This window comes from Panthera pardus, unplaced genomic scaffold, assembly GCF_024362965.1.
Source record: "Panthera pardus isolate Hobbes unplaced genomic scaffold, ASM2436296v1 HiC_scaffold_12, whole genome shotgun sequence".
In the NCBI taxonomy this organism is placed as follows: Eukaryota; Metazoa; Chordata; class Mammalia; order Carnivora; family Felidae; genus Panthera; species Panthera pardus.
Window position 1 is genome coordinate 15,895,537 of NW_026526677.1, and position 21,537 is coordinate 15,917,073.

At 38.9% G+C, this 21,537-nt stretch overlaps 1 protein-coding gene across 7 annotated transcripts in view; it reads left to right on the forward strand.

Moving 5' to 3' along the window:
* The window catches only part of AGBL2 (AGBL carboxypeptidase 2), a 47,121-nt gene that overhangs the window by 10,129 nt on the left and 15,455 nt on the right, over positions 1 to 21,537 (forward strand). For all 7 annotated transcript variants that reach the window (XM_019412452.2, XM_019412456.2, XM_019412455.2 and 4 more), the window contains 4 exons: positions 6,144 to 6,251; positions 13,419 to 13,572; positions 16,340 to 17,122; positions 18,625 to 18,781. In XM_019412452.2, the coding sequence (XP_019267997.2) occupies positions 6,144 to 6,251; positions 13,419 to 13,572; positions 16,340 to 17,122; positions 18,625 to 18,781 (1,202 nt within the window). The remainder of the gene's footprint in view (positions 1 to 6,143; positions 6,252 to 13,418; positions 13,573 to 16,339; positions 17,123 to 18,624; positions 18,782 to 21,537) is intronic.

The window sequence follows — 21,537 nt, forward strand, 5'->3', positions numbered from 1 at the left end:
ATACCAGAACATAGTTTTTACTGTTTTGTTGTTGTTGTTGTTGTTGTTGTTGTTGGATTTTTTTTGTTGGTTTTTTTTTAAGTAGGCTTAAACCCACTGTGCAGCCCAGTGCAGGGTTTGAACTCACGATCCTGAAGATCAAGACCTGAGTTGAGATCAAGAGTCAGACAGACACTTAGCTGACCGAGCCACACAAGCGCCCCAGTTTTGGCTGTTTTGGTTTTTTTTAGAGAGAAAGAGAGGTAGGGTGCAAGTGAGAGAGGGGCAGAGAGACAGAGAATCCCAGGAGGGGCAGAGAAAGAGAGGGAGAGAGAGAAAAAGAAGCAGGGCTCATGCTCGCCTGAAGCAGGGCTTGTGCTCACACGAAGTGGGACTAGAGCTCACCTGATGTGGGAATCAAACTCATGAACCCCGAGATCGTGACCTGAGCCAAAAGTCAGATGTGTGACCATTAAGCCACACAGGTGTCCCAGTTTTGACTGTTTTTAATTGCATTTTGAGTTTATTGGAGTGTTTTTGTGGAAATGGTGGAGACTAGTTTTGTGAGATTGCTGGTCATACGTTTGAGCTCTTGGTGCAGATACAATCTTCAGCATTCATTATGTGAGGGTTTCAGAAGTGGGTTGCATTGAAGTGGAGACTTTTCTAATGGCTGGGATGCCTACGTCTATCAAACATTATGTCTCTGCTTTAGACTGCTAGATAAACAACTGGATGTTTCTTATTCTCACACTTCCCTCTTATAATATTCATTCAATATATATTTAATAAGCATCTGCCATCTGCTAAGTGCAGTGCTTGGTGTTACAGATATAATGATAAACAAATGGAGACACCGAGAGTTCACATACTGGTGGGGTTGTTGAAGATACAACCAGGCAATTGCTTAGAGTTTAGTCCCTCTGGGAACGCTTAACACCAGCCTGGAAGATTAGGGAGGGTTTCTCAGAGGAGACGACACATATACTGAGATCTGAAGGATGATAAGTTACAAGTAAGCCACCTGAGAAGGTCAAAGAAAATATTCTAGTTAGAGGACATAGAGGAAGAGCATGGCATGTTTGAGCAACCATGGAGCATTGAGCATGAAAGACAGGAGATAAAGCTGAAAATAGAGGGAACTTCTCAGTGTCTTAACTGGGCACAGGATTCTGCTCTTAAGGTGTTTGGAAATGGAGGGTGAATTTTGAGTTCGTATAATAGCTGAGAAGTCCTAAGATCAATTTTTAGATAAAAGTCTAAGTTGATGTGGCTGAACAATAGGATTTTGCTTTTCTCTGTATAAAATAAGCAGAGAAAATTCCTGTGAGGATTTTGGATGCAGTTCCAAGAGGGGGAAAAGGTGGGAAACTGGAATTAAATAACCACGTTATTGCAGTGGTAATCCACAAAAGCACTAGATTTTTATTTATTTTTTTAAGTACTATGCCCAACGTGGAGCTTGAATCCAGAATCCCAAGATCAAGAGTTGCACCCCAGCACTAGATATTTTAAAAGGCAATTCTTTTTAATTTCAAGGAAATTTGATAACAAGCACCTTATTGTTTAAACCAAATTGACACCCTCATCATTTCCCATCTCTTTAAAGATAAGAAATTAGCATTGTTTTTTTAAATTTTTTTTAATGTTTTATTTTATTTTTGAAAGAGAGACAGAGCACAAGTGGGGGAGGGGTACAGAGAAAGGGAGACACAGAATCTGAAGCAGGCTCCAGGCTCCGAGCTATCAGCAAGAGCCCGATGCGGGGCTCAAACTCACGAACCGTGAAATCATGTCCCTGAGCTGAAGTCAGACACTCAACTGACTGAGCCACCCAAGTGGCCCAAGCATTGTTTTTTAATGAGTTGCATCTTTATTATTTATTTTGTCTTTATTTTTTTATATTTAGTCAGTCAGAAGATAATATTAGAAGCAGTAAAGAACTGCAGGGTTTTTTTTTCATGTTTAGTTTTGAGAGAGCACGCATGTGAGTTGAGGAAGGGCAGAGAGAGAGGAAGACAGAGGATCTGAAGGAGGTTCTGTGCTGTCAACCCAGAGCCCAGTGTGGGGCTTGAAATCATGAACCCTGAGATCATGACCTGAGCCAAAGTCAGATGCTTAACTGACTGAGCCACCCAGGTTCCCTAAGAACAGAAGTTTTAAGCACAGATTTTGGAGTGATTCCAATGAGGTTCTAGGCCCAGATCTGCCACTTACTAGCTGTATGACCTTGAGCTCATTTTTTTTTTTTCATTCAAATTTATTTAAACTGAAAAAAACAAAAACAAAAAACTGGTTACCCATTTCTCCTGTCTACCTCTGGCAACCACCAATGAGCTTATTTCTTTGGTTTTGTTGTTTGTTTTGTTTTTTAAATCCAATATGTAAGAGAGATCACACAGTATTTGTCTTTCTCTGTCTGACTTATTTCACTTACCACAATGTCCTCAAGGTCTGTACATGTTGCAAATGACAAGATTTCATTCCTTTTTTATGGATGAATAATATGTCATTGTGTATTTGTACCACAATTTCTTTGTCCATTCATTCATCAATGAACACTTAGGTTATTTCCATATCTTGGCTATTATAAATAATGCTGCAGTGAACATGGGGGTGCCCTTATGTTTTTGAGTTAGTATTTTCATTTTCTTTGGATAAATACCCAGAAGTAGAATTGCTGGATCATATGGTAGTTTTATTTTACAATTTTTTTTAAGTTTTTTTTTTTTTTAAGACAGCGAGAGAGAGCACAAGGAAGAACAAGTGGGGCGGGGGGCAGAGACTGAGGGAGAGAGAGAATCCCAAGCAGGTCCCGCATTGCCAGTGCAGAGCCCTACACAGGGCTCAAACTCAAGAACCATGAGATCATGACCTGAGCCAAAATCAAGAGTCAGATGCTTAACCGACTGAGCCACCCCTATTTTATAATTTTTTTGAGGAACCTCCATACCATTTTCCATAGTGGCTGTACCAATTTACATGCCCTGCCAACAATAGGGTTCTCTTTGCTCCACATCCTCACTAACATTTGTTATTTCTAGTCTTTTTGATGATAGCCATTCTAACTGGTATGAGGTGATTTTCATTGTAGTTTTGATTTGCATTTCCCTAATGATTATGATGTAGAGCATTTTTTCATGGCTCTGTTGGCCATCTGTATGTCTTCTTTGGAAAAATGTCTATTCAGATCCTCTGCCCATTTTTTAATTGGAATGCTTATTTGTTTGCTATGAAGGTGTATGAATCCTTTATATATTTTGGATAGTAGCCTCTTATCAGATATATTATTTGCAAATATTTTTTCCCATTCACTGGATTGCCTTTTCATTTTGTTAATGATTTCCTTTGCTGCACAGAAACTTTTTAATTTGATGCAGTCCCACTTGTTTATTTTTGCTTTTGCTGCTTTTGCTTTTAGTGTCAGATTTAAAAAATAATCACTAGGGGGCACCTGGCTGGCTCAGTCAGTAGAGCATGTGACTCTTGATCTTAGGGTTGTGAGTTCAACCCCACATTGGGCATGGAGCCTACCTAAAAAACATCATCACCAAGACCAATGCCCAGCAGCTTACTGCCTATGTTTTCTTCTAGGAGTTTTATGGTTTCAGGTCTTAAATTCAAGTCTTTAATCCATTTTGAGTTTAATTTTTTGTATGGTGTCAGACAGTGTTCCAGTTTCATTCTTTTGCATGTGACTGTCCAGTTTTCCCAACACCCTTTATTGAAGAGACTGTCCTTCCTCATCATATATTCTTGGCTCCTTTGTCATCAATTAATGGACCATGTATATGTGGATTTACTTCTGGGCTGTCTATTCTGTTCCATTGATATATGTGTCTGATTTTATGCTAATACCATACTGTTTTAACTACTGTAGCTTTATAATATAGTTTGAAATCAGGGAGCATGAAGTCTCTATCTAGCTTTGTTCTTCTCTCAAGATTGCTCTGGCTACTCAGGGTCTTTATGGTTCCATAGAACTTTTAGGATTCTTTGGTCTATTTCTGTGAAAAAATGCCATTAGAATTTTTATAGTGACTGCATTGAATCTGTATATTGATTTGGGTAGTATGGACATTTAAAAATATTCTTCAAATACGTGAGCATGAATATCTTCTAATGTATTTGTGTCTTCTATTTCTTTCATTAATGTCTTATAGTTTTGAATATACAGGTCTTTCACCTCCTTAGTTAAATTTATTCCTAGGTATTTTATTCTTTTTGATACAGTTGTAAATGGGATTGTTTTCTTAATTTCTTTCTGATAGTTCATTACTAGTGTATAAACATGCAACATGTTTTTGTATTGATTGTAGTGATTTTGTATTCTGTATATTTACTGAATTTATTTATTAGTTCTAGCAGTTTTTTGATGAAGCTTTTACTATTTGGGGGAGTTTTTGAGAGAGAGAGAGGGGCATATGAAGAGGGAGAGAGAGAATCTTAAGCAGGCTCCACACCCAGCACAGAGCTCAACGCAGGGCTCGGTCTCACGACCCTGGGATCATGACCTGAACCAAAATCAAGAGTGGGACGCTTAACCAACTAAGCCACCCAGGTGCCCCTTTAGTGTTTTTTATGTACAGTATCATGTCATCTGCAAATAGTAACAGTTTGACAGTTTTACTTTCCTTTCCAATTTGGATGCCTTTTATTTATTTATTTTTCCTTGCCTGATTACTTCAGCAAGAACTTTCAGTACTATGTTGAGGAAAAATGACGAGTCAGCATCTTTGCCTTTGCCTGATCTTAGAAGAAAGGCTTTCAACTTTTCACATTTGAGTATGGTTTTAGCTGTGGACTTGTCATATATGGCCTTTATTATGTTGAGGCTCCCTCTATACCCACTGTGTTGAGTTTTTATCATAAATGGATGTTGAATTTAGCCAGATGGTTTTTCTGCATCCGCCAAGATGATTGATGATTGTTATCCTTCATTTTGTTAATGTGGTGTATCACATTATCTAATTTGCTGATGTTGAACCATCCTTGCATCCCTGGAATAAATCCCACTTGATCAATGTATATGATCCTTTTAACGTATTATTGAATTTCATTTGTGTCTTTATATGCTGTTGGCTTTCATCAATGGCTACTGTAGTTAAAATGATACTGAGAGTTGCCCAAGTCACATACGAGAAATCTTTTAGAATTGAGTGTTACTGAAAAAGCTTTGTTTCTTCTGAAATAGTTGATATACTTGTTCCTCTATGGTAATATAAATTATGTAGCTGATCATATTTTCCTGCCTTTAAAAAGAACTTTTGGGCACCTGGCTGGCTTAGTCAGTAGAGTACATGACTCTTGATCTCAGTGTTGTAAATTTGAGCCCCGTGTTGGGTGTAGAGATTACTTAAAAATACAATCTTAAAAATAATTGCCAAAGAGAAAGAAGCTCAGGGCCAAATTTTGAAGAGTTGTTAGAGCAACTATAGATCAACTATATTGACCTTTCTGGCTTATTTTTAAGTCTTCTATTTAAAGTTTATATTTTGGGGCGCCTGGGTGGCTCAGTCGGTTAAGTAGCCGACTTTGGCTCAGGTCATGATCTCACAGACTGTGAGTTCGAGCCCCGCGTCAGGCTCTGTGCTGACAGCTCAGAGCCTGGAGCCTGTTTCAGATTCTGTGTCTCCCTCTTTCTGACCCTCCCTCGTTCATGCTCTGTCTCTCTCTGTATCAAAAATAAATAAACGTTAAAAAAAAAAAAAAAAAAAAAAAAGTTTATATTTTTGTTGTATATACTTTTTGTTAAAAATCTCCTCATAATCTTTATGGAAAGAAGCAAGACATAATTTACAAACAAACTGGAGACTTACTATGAGAATTTGGTTTGATTCAACCAGACTAACCACATGAATAATAATTATTATATATAATTTTACATTAGTTCTGGATAAAATATGTTGCTTTTTATGTTGCTTCTTATTTTGTACATTTTTAATGTTTTCTTTCAGAGTGGGTTCCACCTCAACCAGAATATTTTCCACCTCAACCAGAATATTTACAAACAAACTGGAGACTTACTATGAGAATTTGGTTTGATTCAACCAGACTAACCACATGAATAATAATTATTATATATAATTTTACATTAGTTCTGGATAAAATATGTTGCTTTTATGTTGCTTCTTATTTTGTACATTTTTAATGTTTTCTTTCAGAGTGGGTTCCACCTCAACCAGAATATTTCTATCAACCTACAGGAAATGAAAAGTTACCAGAAATTGTAGGAGAAGAAAAAGGCACAGTTGTCTTTCAATTAGATTCAGGTATTGTTATTACACTGAACAGTCAGTGATAATCATGACAATATTGTAATAAACATATTTTCTATAATAACAGTTATTTTTAACAAACTATAGTTTAGTGATAAATAAACTGTCCTTCCAGACCAGCCTGAATAGGAGCCATGATATTAATGGCTAATCAGATTTAAAATTTCAGTTGTTTTTTGGGGCACCTGGGTGGCTCAGTAGGTTGAGCGACTGACTTCGGCTCAGGTCATGATCTCACGATTTGTGAGTTTGAGCCCTGCATCGGGGGCTGTGCTGACAGCTCGGAGCCTGGAGCCTGCTTCAGATTCTGTGTCTCCCTCTCTCTCTGCCCCTCCCCACTCATGCTCTGTGTCAGAAATAAACATTAAAAAAAATATTAAAAATAAATAAATAATAAAATAAAATTTCAGTTGTTTTTTAAAATGACAGTACCTTTTTCTTAATAGTTCTAAGCCCATTTTAGAGGTTCTTCTGTATTGGGGAGCCTGGGTGGCTTAGTCGGTTGAGCTTCCGACTTCAGCTCAGGTCATGACCTCACAGTCTATGAGTTTAAGCCCCACGTAGGGCTCTGTGCTGACAGCTTGGAGCCTGGAGCCTGCTTCTGATTCTGTGTCTTCCTCTTTCTCTGCCCCTCCCCCACTCATGCTCTGTCTTTTTCTGTCTCAGAAATAAATAAACATTAAAAAAATAAATTTAAAGGTTCTCCTGTGTCACTCCACTTCCTAGAAATCAGATTTTGGATATTCGGGGGAACTTGCTCTTCTTTTCTCCATCTCTGTGTTCTAGTGAGTTCTTTGTAGTATGTGCATATAACTCTCATTTACCATGTGGTTTAATTGATTTCCATTAATTTGCAGCCTTCCTATAGGTAGAATCCATCTCTCTCTTTTAATGTTTATTTTATTTTGAGAGAGAGAAAGAGCGCAATTGCAAGCAAGGGAAGGGCAGAGAGGGAGAGAGAGAATCCCAAGCAAGCTGTACACTCAGCACGGTGCCTGACACGGGAATCAATCCCACAACCATGAGGTCATGACCTGAGCTAAAATCAAGAGTCGGACACTTAACCAACTGAACCACCCAGGGGCTCCTAGAAAATATTTTTAGGGGCACCTGGCTCAGTTGGTTAAGCATCTGACTGTTGATCTCAGCACAGGTCTTGATCTTGGGATCGTGAGTTCACACCCTGTGTTGGACTCCTTGCTGGGCATGGAGCCTACTTAAGAAAGAAAAAAAAGAATGAAATTTGGGAAATATACAAATACTCAGAAATTAAATCGCATATATATATATTTTTTAACATTTGTTTATTTTTGATAGAGAGAGACAGAGTGTGAGCGGGGGAGGGGCAGAGAAAGATGGAGACACAGAATCTGAAGCAGGCTCCAGGCTCTGAGCTATCAGCACAGAGCCCCATGTGGGGCTCAAACTCATGGACTGCGAGATCATGACCTGAGCCGAAGTCAGATGCTCAACTGACTGAGCCACCCAGGTGCCCCTAAGCAGCACATTTCTAAGTAACCCATGAATTAAAGAAATCATAAGAGATGAATATTTTGAGCTGAGTAAAAATAAAACAACATATCAAAATTTATGGGATGCAGTTAAAGTACTGCAAGGTAAACCTATGGCTTCAAATGCCTATATTTGAAAGGAAGAAAGAGCTCCAATTAATTACCTAAGCTTTCATATTAATAAATTTGAATAATAAGCACAAACTAAGTCCAAAGCAACCAGAAGGAACGATATAATAAAGATAAGGATGGAAATCAGTGAAACAGAAAATAGGAAAACAATGTGGAAAATCAAACCAAAAGTTGGTTCTTCGGAAACCTCAACAAAACTGACAAAACTTTAGCTAGACCAACCATGAAAAAAGAGAAGGAAACACACACAAAAAAAGAATTACCAGTTACAACTTATTGCCAAAAAATTAAACAACATAGATGAATAGGAAAAATTGTTAGACACAACTGACTCAGGAAGAAATTTTAAAAATCTGAATAGATGAAAACAAAGAAATTGAGTTAGTAATTAAAAATCTTTGTGCAAAGAAATTCCTTGCCCAGATGGCTTGACAGGGTTTGTTTGAATTATATCAAACTTTTAAAGGTGAAATAGTACTAGTCCTTCATCAGCTCTGAAAACAGTAACAGGAGGAAACATTTCTAACTATTTGTGAAGCCAATATTCAAAGTTAGACAAAGACATCACAGAAAAGCCGTATTCCTTAAGAATATAAATGCAATGTTTTGATGATTTTTTTTTCTATCCAGGTTCATAACTGTGGAGACTTAGATAATAAGTATTTTAAAAATGAGGACCTCTAAAAAAAATAAGTAAATAAAAATAAATAAGTAAAATCAGGATCCCTAATAATCATCTTTAGGGCAGAAATGTTTCCTTGCTGATGGAGACTAAGGACATTTTACTCTTTTCGTTTTCAGCGCAATGATTGCAGGTTGCCTTCAAAATCTTGATAATTCACTGTGGCTCCTAACGTTCTAGAATCATAGAGGTGGAAGGCATACTGTGTTCTCTCCTTCCCTCTCCACCTTCCTTCCATAATACTGGGCTCCACTATGTGTATCAGTAGCAAACATTTATTAAGCAGTTACTATGCACTGCTATTTTTTCTGCATGCAGTCTTAAAAATCTCTTATCTTGTAAATGAGAAATGAGGTAAAATCAGGAAAAGAAGAGGTAAAGAAAAAGATTTTTAAATAAAGAAAATAATCTATTGCTTAAAAAAAAAAGAATAGAAATGCAAAAATCCTCAACCAAATATCAGTAAACCAATTCCAACAGCATATTAAAGGATTATACAGCGTGACCAGGGAGCATTTGTTCCAGGAATGCAAGGATGGTTCAGGCTAAAAACCATACACCAACGTGGCACACCACATTAGAACAAAGGGAAGAACACGATCCTCTCAAGTGATGCAGAAAAAGCATACGAACATTCAAAAAACTAGGAATAGAAGAAAATTCCTCTGCTTGAAAAAGGTTATGGAAAGGATGAATCAACTTCACACTCACTAAAATAGCTATAATAAAGGCAATAACAGGTGATGGGTAGGATGTGAAGCAGGTGGTAATAGAAACATTTAAGACAGAAAGGACATAAGGGCACCTGGCTAGTTCAGTTGGTAAAGCATGCTAGATCACGCGACTCTTGATCTCAGGGTTATGAATTCAAGCCCACATTAGGGGTAGAGTTTACTTAAAAAAAGAAAAAAAAGGAGATATAATGTTCAAGAGCAATGAGTCAAGAAAAGTTAATAGGAACCCTCCCAAGGATGAGGAATTAAGTTTTAAATTCATAATCTCAGAATGTGAAGTTAGTCATAGGGAGGGACATGGCAAGCTAGAGAAGCTTTCAATAAGGGCATCCTTTGTCATCACCAAAAATCATCTGATGCTTATTGTATATATAGGTACCAGAGTTAATTAGAAGTGTTTTTTTTTTTTTAATTTATTTATTTTGAGAGAGAGATAGACCACGAGCAGGGGAGGGGCAGAGAGAGAGGAAGAGAGAATTGCAAGCAGGCTCTGCACTGCCAGCATGGAGCTCAATGTGGGGCTCGAACCCACGAATCATGAGATCATGACCTGAGCCGAAGTCAGACGCTTAACTGACTGAGTCACCCAGGTGCCCCTAGAACTTTTTAAAAGGGGTTCTCTGAGATTGGGAAATGTTGTATTCAAGAAATAGCAAGAAAAATATTCTCACAATTTGAAAATCAGTATTTGCTATACAGTAATGATCAGAAAGGAAATCAATTTTATTGGAGGAGGAATATGTACCAAGTTTAGTTAGTAGAAATAAAATGTGTTAAGTCAATGAAATCAGGGTAGGCTTCTAGAGAAACAACCAGAACTAGGAGGGAGGGACCGCAGTGTTCACATTTCCACAACTGGAAAAATGAAATGAACCGATTCTAGCAGGTGGCCCAACTTCGAAGTAATTTCATATGCTCTGCTCCCAGTTGCCTTGATTATGAGTGCTTGTGTTAGTAATACCGTGTTGGGAAAAGCTACATGTGGGGAAGTGAGTGAGGTGAAGCAACTTACAGTCTCCCTAGCTCCACCTACAGAGAGTCTGAGAAGGAGTTTGGGAGACATTAAAGTATAAGGTCTTAAGTGGATAGACTTCAGTCATAAATAATGGAGGATGTACTGCTCCTGGAACCTCAAGAAAGTATTGGGCTTTTTTTTTTTTTTTTTTTTTTAAGATTTCATTTTTAAGTGGGGAGCCTGGGTGGCTCAGTTGGTTAAGTGTCCGACATCAGCTCAGGTCATGATTTCACAGTTTGTGAGTTCCAGCCCTGTGTCGGACTCTGTGCTGACAACTCAGAGCCTGGAGCCTCTTCAAATTCTGTCTCTGTTTCTCTCTGCCCCTCCCCCTGCTCATGCACTCTCTCACTCTCGTCCCCAAATATAAATAAACATTAAAAAAAAGAAAAAAAGGATTTCATTTTTAAGTAATGTCTATACCCAAAGTGGGGCTTGAACTTCACAACCCTGAGAACAAGAGTTGCATGTTCAACCAACTGAGCCTGCCAGGTGCCCCAAAAGTCTTGGGTACTAGAAGTCTATTTTACCTCTTGTTGACCTGGTGGTAGTCATTTTCAACAAATTCCTTGACCTTGAATTCAATTGCTTTACGTGTTCTATTCAGAGATGTTTTCTGCCTGGGAGCAACCCCTAGGGCTGAGAGCTCACCCTCCTGAGGGCAACTTTTGTGAATTTTCCTTATTGTCCTGTTAATGCGCAGTTGTGGCAGTGGTCTTGATCTTGTCCTTTGGATTCACCAAGGAGAATTGAGCCCACCCTGTTGGAGGAATGAAGAAACAGAAAATGGAGAAGATGGGACTCCAGGGAGAATTTGGGAGTTTGTCGGTTTACCTGCTATGAGAATAATGGGGAGAAACAAGGAAAGAGGTTTTATTTTTGAGAAATGTTACTGTGGACTATGAATTGGATCATCTTTAATGTTTTTACCTGAGAGACTCAAAAAAATGTCGAAATTCCTGTATTAATTACATCTGGTTGCTGGTCTATAACTTTGTGCTTCCATGAAGAGGCTGAACCACGTAGGTCCCCAGCTTTTACTTGCATTACGTGACTCTGCTCCTGCCTCCTCTGTGCTCGTTTTTTTCTTTTACTCGCTTCTTTATATGCTTGCTTTTCTCTTTTGCTCTCATTTATTATCCAAATATTTATTACCTAAGTCTCCACAGCGACAGAGTTGCCTATTGAAACAAAAGCTGTCGTAACATGAACAGATTTACTAATAAATTAGACTTATATAATCAGTCCCCACATGTCAGCATATTACTGTTTAATGCTCCCATCTGCCCTGCCCTGTGGTCAGCATCTTTGTTAATATCAGTCACTTGCCAATTGGTGGATATTGTTAATATGTGACAATATAATGCAAGTACAGTAAAAATCAGCTGCAAAGTGAAATTATCCTTACAAGAGATGCAGGATTTTATGAAGCTGATGGATGTTAAGGAATTGTTTGAATCACTTGCAAAGCCACTGACAAATGAGAATCTAGACATTTTTTTAGCAGCTAACAACAGTTGAAGAGAAAATCAACAAAAGATGACGAAATAGGCTCTTCTAGACATAATGATAAGAATATGGTGGTACAAAGTCTTTGGGAAAACTACAAAGTTTTACAAATAGTTTTGAAATAGTTTTGCAAAAGAAACTGTAAAAATCAAAGATGTCAGATGGCAGTCTTACTGAATTTGTCTGAAAAGTTGCAACCCCACTTTTTTTTCTTTTTTTTTTTTAATGTTTATTTTTGAGAGACAATGAGAGTGGGGGAGGGGCAGAGAGAGAGGGAGACACAGAATCCAAAACAGGCTCCAGTCTGAGCTGTCAGCAGAGCCCAACAGGGGACTTGAACTCACAAACCGTGAGTCACAAATCACACTCACAAACCAAGTTAGATGCTCAACTGACTGAACCACACAGGCGCCCCTCAACCCCACTTTCTAAAACAAATTAACAATTGATTATTGCAAGGATTAGAAAGAGATGATTATAATCTAAGTTTTGTTAAATAAAATAAATTATATATATATATATATACATATATATATATATATATATATATATATATTTGTTGTTTGTTTAGCATCATTTTAAAGATAAAATTTCAATCATAACCTTTTCACTATAATTACTATAGATATTTTGGTTCCCTTCTTAGGCTAATTCACCCATGCCAATTCTTCTCAAACTTCTATTATTTTTTTATATTTAAATCTGGAAGGATATACCAAAAAAATTATATGAAGTATACTTTCTTTCTTTGTTTTTCTCCATTATCTTTTTTTTAATGTTTATTTTTTATTTTTGAGACAGAGAGAGAATGGGAGAGGGGCAGAGAGAGGGGGAGACACAGAATCTGAAGCAGGCTCCAGGCTCTGGGCTGTCAGGATAGAGCCCGATACAGGGCTTGAACTCCTCCCAAACTGCAAGATCCTGACCCGAGCAGAAGTCGGAAGCTTAACTGACTGAGCCACACAGATGCCCCTCTATTATTATTATTTTTTTTTTTTTTTTTTTTTTTTTTTTAATTAGTAGATGCTCAGTTGGTTGGGCATCTGATTCTTGGTTTCGGGTCAGGTCGTGATCTCACAGTTTCATGGGTTCAAGCCCTGTATAGGGCTCTGCACTGGCAGTGCAGAACTTGCTTGGGATTCTCTCTCTCCCTCTCTCTGTCCCTCCCCTGCTTGTGCTGTCACTGTCTCTCTCAATATAAGTAAATACATTTTTTTAAAAGTTAAAAAATAATAGATGCTATTTTTTTAGAATAAAGGTTGTAAATGTTTTCAGATGCTCTATGTAGAATCTCATTTGTTTGTCAACGTCCTTTCAGATTAGGGCTTATGTGGGTACAAACAGTATCTGAGATGCCAGGGGCAGCCGTGCAGCAAAAGGAGGTGCTCTACACCACTTTAAAGGTCTTCAAAGAAATACAATGTTTAAAATTAAAAGTCTCAGCAAGGACCCTTGAAAATCTGAATATTCATTATCGTTAACCTAGAATGGCAATAAACACACAGAGGAGCTCTGTGAATATTGGCTGGATGAATAGATTCTTAGTGGAACCTGCTCTAAATAGGTCTGTCTCCTCTGCAGTGCCCACCGGAGGTTCCTATTTCACTAGTTCCAGAGTGGGAGGCAAGCGAGGGATCATCAAGGAGCTTGCTGTTACGCTGCAAGGACCTGAGGACAAGACTCTCCTGTTTGAGTCAAGGTTTGAGAGCGGGAATCTGCAAAAAGCTGTCAGAGTGTGAGTAACAGGAATTTCCCAAAGGGGTGATCGCTGGAGGGACTGACTCACATCTTCAGGAGTCATATTAGGAGTTAGGGGTGTTTTTGGAAAAGAGAGAAGTGGTGAGAAATGGTATGAGGACGAAGAAAAATTGAATAATTGTGACTCATATTCCCTCAGGGTAAAAATTTACCTACATTTTTTTTTCTGCTTATGAAAGAAATTAGTATTAATTTAATTTGTATTAATAGGGGCGCCTCGCTGGCTCAATCAGAAGAGCATAATCTCAGGGTCGTGAGTTCAAGCTCTGTTTTGGGTGTAGAGTTTACTTAAGTAAAACTCAAGAAGAAATCTGTATTAATAAAAATACATAACATAAAAAATTGAAGTTCTGTAATCGTACCTCTCAGATGCAGAAACTGTTAACAGTTTGATATACATGCAGTAACTTTTCCCCCTTTTACTGTGTATGTATAATATACAGAAATTATTTTGTTTTTAAAAATAGGATGATGGTATACATACCGTTTTGCAAATTGCTTTTTTCCACATAATAAGCTTTATATTTTTCCTATGGCAATACTGCAGATTTATCTCATTATTTTTTTAATTTTATTTTTTATTTTTTAAAATTTACATCCAAATTAGTTAGCATATAGTGAAACAATGATTTCAGGAGTAGATTCCTTAATGCCCCTTACCCATTTAGCCCATCTCCCCTCCTACAACCCCTCCAGTAACCCTCAGTTTATTCTCCATATTTATGAGTCTCTTCTGTTTTGTCCCCCTCCCTGTTTTCATATTATTTTTGTTCCCTTCCCTTATGTTCATCTGTTTTGTCTCTTAGTCTTCATATGAGTGAAGTCATATGATTTGCGTCTTTCTCTGACTAATTTAACTTAGCATAATACCCTCCAGTTCCATCCACGTAGTTGCAAATGGCAAGATTTCATTCTTTTTGATTGCCGAGTGATACTCCATTGTATATATATACCACATCTTCTTTATCCATTCATCCATTGATGGACATTTGGGCTCTTTCCATACTTTGGCTATTGTTGATAGTGCTGCTATAAACATGGGGGTGCATGTGTCCCTTCAAAACAGCACGCCTGTGTCCCGTGGATAAATACCTAGTAGTGCAATTGCTGGGTCGTAGGGTAGTTTTATTTTTAGTTTTTTGAGGAACCTCCATACTGTTTTCCAGAGTGGCTGCACCAGCTTGCATTCCCATATCTCCTTATTTTTAATAATTCATATTATTCTATTGTATGGGTGTTCCATATCATGTGTAACCTGTGCCCAGCTGATAGGAAATGAAGGTATTTACTGTTTTTTGTTTAATGAATTAACAGAATTAATACTCTTGGGCACTTTTTAAATTATATATATATATATATAATTTTTTAATTAATTTTTAAGTTTACATCCTAGTTAGTTAGCATATAGTGCAACAGTGATTTCAGAAGTAGATTCCAGTGATTCATCCCCTACACATAACACCCAGTGCTCATCCCAACAAGTGTCTTCCTTAATGCCCCTTACCCATTTAGCCCATCCCCCCTCCCACAACCCCTCCAGCAACCCTCAGTTTATTCTCTATATTTAAGAGTCTCTTAATGGTTTTTCCCTCTCCCTGTTTTTATATTATTTTTGCTTCCCTCCCCTTAGGTTCATCTGTTTTGTATCTTAAATTCCTCATATGAATAAAGTCATATGATATTTGTCTTTCTCTGACTAATTTCGCTTAGCATAATACCTCTAGTTTCATCCATGTAGTTGCAAAGACATTTATATTTTTAAATATTTGTGATGTTATGGGATACATTCTAGAAATATAATTGGGGGGCCAAAGGGTTTGAACACTTTAAGTATTGCTGTTTTTTGCCAAATTACCCTCCAACATGATTTCAGTTCCCATCACCGGTGTATGAAAGCGACTGTTTCCCAAAGCTGGAATATGCATGAAATGGAGGGAGAATGACTTCCTATTTTAATTTGCCTTTCTTGCATTATGCCTGTGTGGGAGCATCTTTTCAGGATTTAGTATTTGTATTTCCTCTTCTGCTACTTTTCAGTAAGGTGAATGCATTCCAGAGATGCCCCCTCATCTTCAAACAGTTGATAATCAGAGCTAAAATAACACCTGAGGCTGACAGTTCTCCTCCATAGTGGTCATGTCCAGGAGGTAGCTAACAGCCAACAGAGGGCTCTGGCTTCGCTGCCGTTAGGTGTGGTTCTAGAAATGTGTTGAAGTGGTTGGGAACTGCTACTGAACACTCCAGAACGATACTAAAAAACTCACAGAGGGGCGCCTGGGTGGCTCAGTCGGTTAAGCGTCCGACTTCAGCTCAGGTCACGATCTCGCGGTCCGCGAGTTCGAGCCCCGCGTCGGACTCTGGGCTGATGGCTCAGAGCCTGGAGCCTGCTTCCGATTCTGTGTCTCCCTCTCTCTCTGCCCCTCCCCCGTTCATGCTGTGTCTCTCTCTGTCTCAAAAATAAATAAACGTTAAAAAAAATAAAAATAAAAATAAAAATAAAATAAAAAATAAATAAAAAACTCACAGAGCTCCCAAATACCCCAAATAAACTTGGTTGACCCATATTTCTTTCAGCCTAATGTATGAGTTGAGGAACTAGGTACACTAGAAAATTACTGTTTGAGGTAGCAGGCTTTCCTGTTGAAATAAGATCTATTTTTGCCCAGGTAAAACATTTTTTAAGCTTTGTTTTTTGAGGGGGGATGTGGTGTTACAGAGATATTCTTCTATTTTCTCCACTACAGAGATACCTATGAGTATGAGCTCACCTTGCGAACTGACCTCTACACAAACAAACACACTCAGTGGTTTTATTTTCGAGTGCAGAACACTAGAAAAGATGCCACCTACCGCTTCACCATTGTCAACTTGCTAAAACCCAAGAGCCTTTATACTATAGGGATGAAGCCACTCATGTACTCCCAGTTGGACGCCAAGACCCACAACATTGGCTGGAGAAGAGAAGGAAATGAAATCAGGTACTATAAGAACAACAGGGACGATGGGCAGCAGGCCTTTTACTGTCTCACGTGGACCATTCAGTTCCCACACGACCAGGACACTTGCTTCTTCGCACACTTCTATCCATATACATACACTGACTTGCAGTGCTACCTGCTGTCAGTGGCAAACAACCCTGTCCAGTCTCGGTTCTGCAAACTCCGAACTTTATGCAGGAGCCTTGCAGGAAATACCGTCTACCTGCTCACCATCACCAACCCATCCCGGACCCCTCAAGAGGCAGCTGCAAAGAAAGCTGTGGTCTTGAGTGCCAGAGTCCACCCCGGAGAAAGTAACGGCTCCTGGATCATGAAAGGCTTTTTGGACTTCATCCTGAGCAACTCTCCAGATGCCCAGCTCCTCAGAGATATCTTTGTCTTCAAAGTGGTTCCTATGTTAAATCCAGATGGAGTGATTGTGGGGAATTACCGGTGTTCATTGGCTGGAAGGGACTTGAATAGACATTATAAAACCATTCTGAAGGAGTCTTTCCCTTGTATCTGGTACACCAGGAACATGATCAAAAGGTGAGCCCCTTTATCTGTTGATCTTCCTCCGAATGCTGTGAGTGCTCTCTGATGGGTGCGAGGGCTCTCTTTGATGTAGCGATCAGATACGGCTTGAGAGAGAGTCTGCCATTCTCTTTGCAGTCACATGAGTTCGTTCAGTTTCAAACGTTTAAGTCATGTTTTGTCTCTGGGGTTAAACTGAACATGCAACATTTCTGCCAGGGGTTGTTTGACGTATAAGTGAAACAATGGAATAGAGAGGTCAGAAGTCAGAAGTTCATAGGTCTTTGTCAGGAGGCCTGGCAAATAATAATAATAGTACCTAACTACTAGGCAGTGTTTGTGTATAGGGGACAGGCGGTATTCTCAGTGCTTTACAGATACATGACCCATGTAATCTTCACATTAACCCCCTGAGGTAGGCACAATCAGTATCCCCATTATATATGGTGAGGAAACTAAGGCCCAGAAAAAAGTCACTTGCCCAAGGTCATAGAGCTAACAAGCAACAGAATAGATAATTTGAATACACGCTCTCGGGTTCCAGAATCTGAGTTCCTTATTACCTCTTATATTTCATCGCATAAAGAAAGAATAATAAAAAAGTCAGTTAATATTTTCCAAGCCTGTGTGAAAGCAATTGAAGGCTATGATGTAATAGTACCCACCTTAAAGGAAATGAAACTACAGCGTGTAAGATACGTGAATGCATACACCCTCTAACCTTATCTGTGTGAGAGGGTGGGGGGAGTGTTGGGCTGGCAGGCAAGATGGCTAGGGGCATGTGCTTGGGAGTCAAGACAGGCCTGGCTTTGAGACGTGGTGTTACTACTGGCTGGTTCTGTGACCTTGGGTGTGATTGCACCTCTCTGCACTTCAGCTTTCTCATCTGTAGAGGAGGGTAATCTTACCTGCCTTGGGTAGTTACTTAAGAGAATTAGATGAGGACCCCTGTCATCTGTTTAGCGCAGTGCTCAGCACATTGTAAGTGTGTGGCATTACTGTCATCCTCTTCATCCTATCATTATCATCATGGAGAAGGTGACCGTGATGGAAGACTGAGGAGGTGTCCTGGGTGAAGAGGAGACAAAGAGGAGCTGAGCCTTACAGGAACCGGTACTGGAAAGTCAGGGACCCAGGCTTTCTTCGTTTCTCTTTTTCATCCCTCCACTTACAGCCTCTTCCCTTCTCTTTCTCTTTCCCCAGGTCTGCCCCCAGAGGGGGCTTTCTTTCAGTTGATTTCCTCCACTTCCTTGTCAACTTATACAGGGCCTACCCAACACCCCTTTCCACATCGGGGTGTTTTCATTTCAAGTCCCTCTGACTGGCAGGGGTGAGGAGTGCTGGTGGCATGTTTACAGCAGTAGCCGAGGGTGGGGACAGGGTCCTTTGAAGGGGTTGGCATTTTCTTTAGTGGGAAGGTAGCAACAGACATACTTAAGGAAGAGACTGTAAAAGATCCTTGATTATTTTCATGCATCTGGATGTCCACTAAATCTTTTGTTTGCCCCTCTCAATAGACTTCTTGAAGAAAGGGAGGTTCTCTTGTATTGTGATTTCCATGGCCACAGCCGTAAGAATAATATCTTCTTGTATGGCTGTAATAACAATGATCGCAAGTACTGGCTTCATGAGCGAGTCTTTCCTTTAATGTTAAGCAAAAATGCGCCAGATAAGGTAAGCACACAAGGTAAGCACATAAGGTAATCTTCCGTCCATTGACTAAGGAGGAAAGGAGTTCGCTGCATCCTGTATGTAGTGTTTGATCTGCCACTTCACATTTCTTTTCATTATCTTGGGTAAATCCCAGCAGCCTGGACCTCAAGACTTTACTCTGGTTTTCGTTTACAATATAATGATTCAACAGTTCTCTACAGTATTCAATGTTCATCGTAAGTGTACCCTTAATCTCCTTTATCTATTTCACCCATCCACCTCCCTCCTCCCCTCTGCCAACCACCAGTTTGTTCTCTATACTTAGGACTCTGCTTTTTTTTTTGTCTCTTTTTTCTTTGTTTTGTTTTTTAAATTCCACATATGGTTGAAATCATATGGTACTTGTCTTTCTCTATTTCACATAGCATTTTACCCTTTAGGTCCATCCTTGTTGTTGCAAATGGCAAGATCTCATTCTTTTTTATGGCTGAGTAAATATTCCATTGTGTATCTATACCACATCTTCTTTATCCATTCATCTATTAACAGACACTTGGGTTGTTTCCATATCTTGGCTATTACATATGGGTGCAATAAACATATGGGTACATGTATACCTTGGTATAAACATATGGGTGCCATAAATATATGGGTACATATATATCTTTTTTGAATTAGTGTTTTTGTTTTCTTTGGGTAAATACCCAGTAGTGGAATTACTGAGTCATATGGTAATTCTATTTTTAACTTTTTGAGGAACCTCCATACTGTTTTCCACTGTGGCTGCACCAATTTACATTCCCACCAACAGTGCATGAAGGTTCCTTTTCCACATCTACACCCACCCTTGTTATTTCTTGTCTTTAATTCTAGCCATTCTGATGGGTGTAGGTGATATCTCATTGTGGTGTTGATTTGCATTTCCCTGATGATGTGTGATGTTGAGGATCTTTTTATGTGTCCATTGGCCATTTGTGTCCATTGGCCATCTTCTTTGGAAAGGTACTTCAAGAATTTAGAAAGGTGTGGCTTTAAGAATTACTCTGTGTACATCCACAAGAGAACAGATAAATAATATATAGTATATCCACACAATGGAATGTTATTCAGCAATAAAAAAATGAGGTGCTGATATGCTAAGACATAGGTGAATCTTGAAACATGCTACGTGAAAGAAGCCAGACCTAAAAGGCCACATTTTTGTGTGATTCCATTCTATGAAATGTTCAGAAGAGGCAGATCTGTAGAAACAGAAAGTAGTGATTAGTCGGTGGGGAGGGGGAGGTGGCCTGACTGCTAATAAGTACTGGGTTTCTTTTTGGAGGTAATGAAAATGTTCTAAACAGAGAGTGGTGATGGCTGCACAACTGTAAATATACTTACATCCTTGAATTGTGTACCTTAAATGTGTAAATTTTACAGCATGTGAGTTATATCTCAATAAAGATGATATTTTTAAAATTTTTTTAATGTTTATTCATTTTTGAGAGACAGACACAGACAAAGTACGAGCAGGGGAGGGCAGAGAGAGAGAGAGAGAGAGAGAGGCAAAGAATCCCAAGCAGGCTCCAGGCTCTGAGCTGTCAGCACGCGGGGCTCAAACCCACAAACTGTGGGATCATGACCTAAGCTGAAGTCGGACGCTCAACCGACTGAGCCACCCAGGCGCCCCTCAGTGAAGATGAGTTTTGAAAATTGCTCTGGCTGCTTTTCCTGGGCACAAGTTCAAACTCTTAGTAGGTAACTTATTCTCTTTAATCCTGTGCTTGGCAGTGGAAGAAGGGATTGAATGATACACAAAATACTAATATTATATGAGTCTCCACAGAAAAGTTTATATAAGACAAGATTACAAATAACTGTAAGATAGTAAATGGCTAATAAAAACAACTTAAAAGTCTTTACCAGTTGGCTGAGTAACAGCTCTGACAGTTAGGCATAAACAGAGGATCTGCATTGGCTTAGGCGTTGGTTTTCAGCATCATAAATAGATCCACAAAACATAATTTCATTAGAAAGAAGAAATTAGGGGTGCCTGGGTGGCTCAGTCAGTTAAGTACTCAACTTTTGATTTTGGCTTAGGTGGTGATCTCATGAATCGTGAGATTGAGCCCATGTCAGGCTCTGCACTGATTGGGATTCTCTTTCTCTCTTTGCCCCTCCCACACTCACATGTGCGCTTGCTTTAACAAATGTTTGTTTATTTTTGAGAGAAAGAGAGGGAGCGGGGGAGGGCAAAGTGAGGATCTGAAGCAGGTTCTACACTGACAGCCAAGAGCCCAATCTGGGCCTTGAACTCACTAACTGTAAGATCATGACCTGAGCTGAAGCCGGTAACTTAACCGACTGAGCCACCCAGGTGCCCCATCAAATAAATAAACATTTACCAAAAAGAAAGAAGAAATTAGGTTGGATTTAGAAAAGTTTTTAAATGATAGTGTACATTTTCTCCTACAAAGATATGTGACAAATATTTTATATCTACTATTCTTACATTAAAAAGAAAAAGGAAGCTTTTCTTTCTCCCTCCATTTTTTTCTTCCTTCCTTCCTTCCTTCCTTCCTTCCTTCCTTCCTTCCTTCCTTCCTTCCTTCCTTTTCTCTTTGTTTTTAAAAAATCTTCCTGTCTGTGTTTGCTAGGGATCTCTTTAAATAAAATGGCATCCAAATATGTGTCTTGTTAAAAAAGATGTTTTTTTAATTAAAAATAAATGACATCCAGGGGCACCTGGGTGGCTCAGTTGGTTAGGCGTCTGACTCGATTTCAGCTCAGGTCAT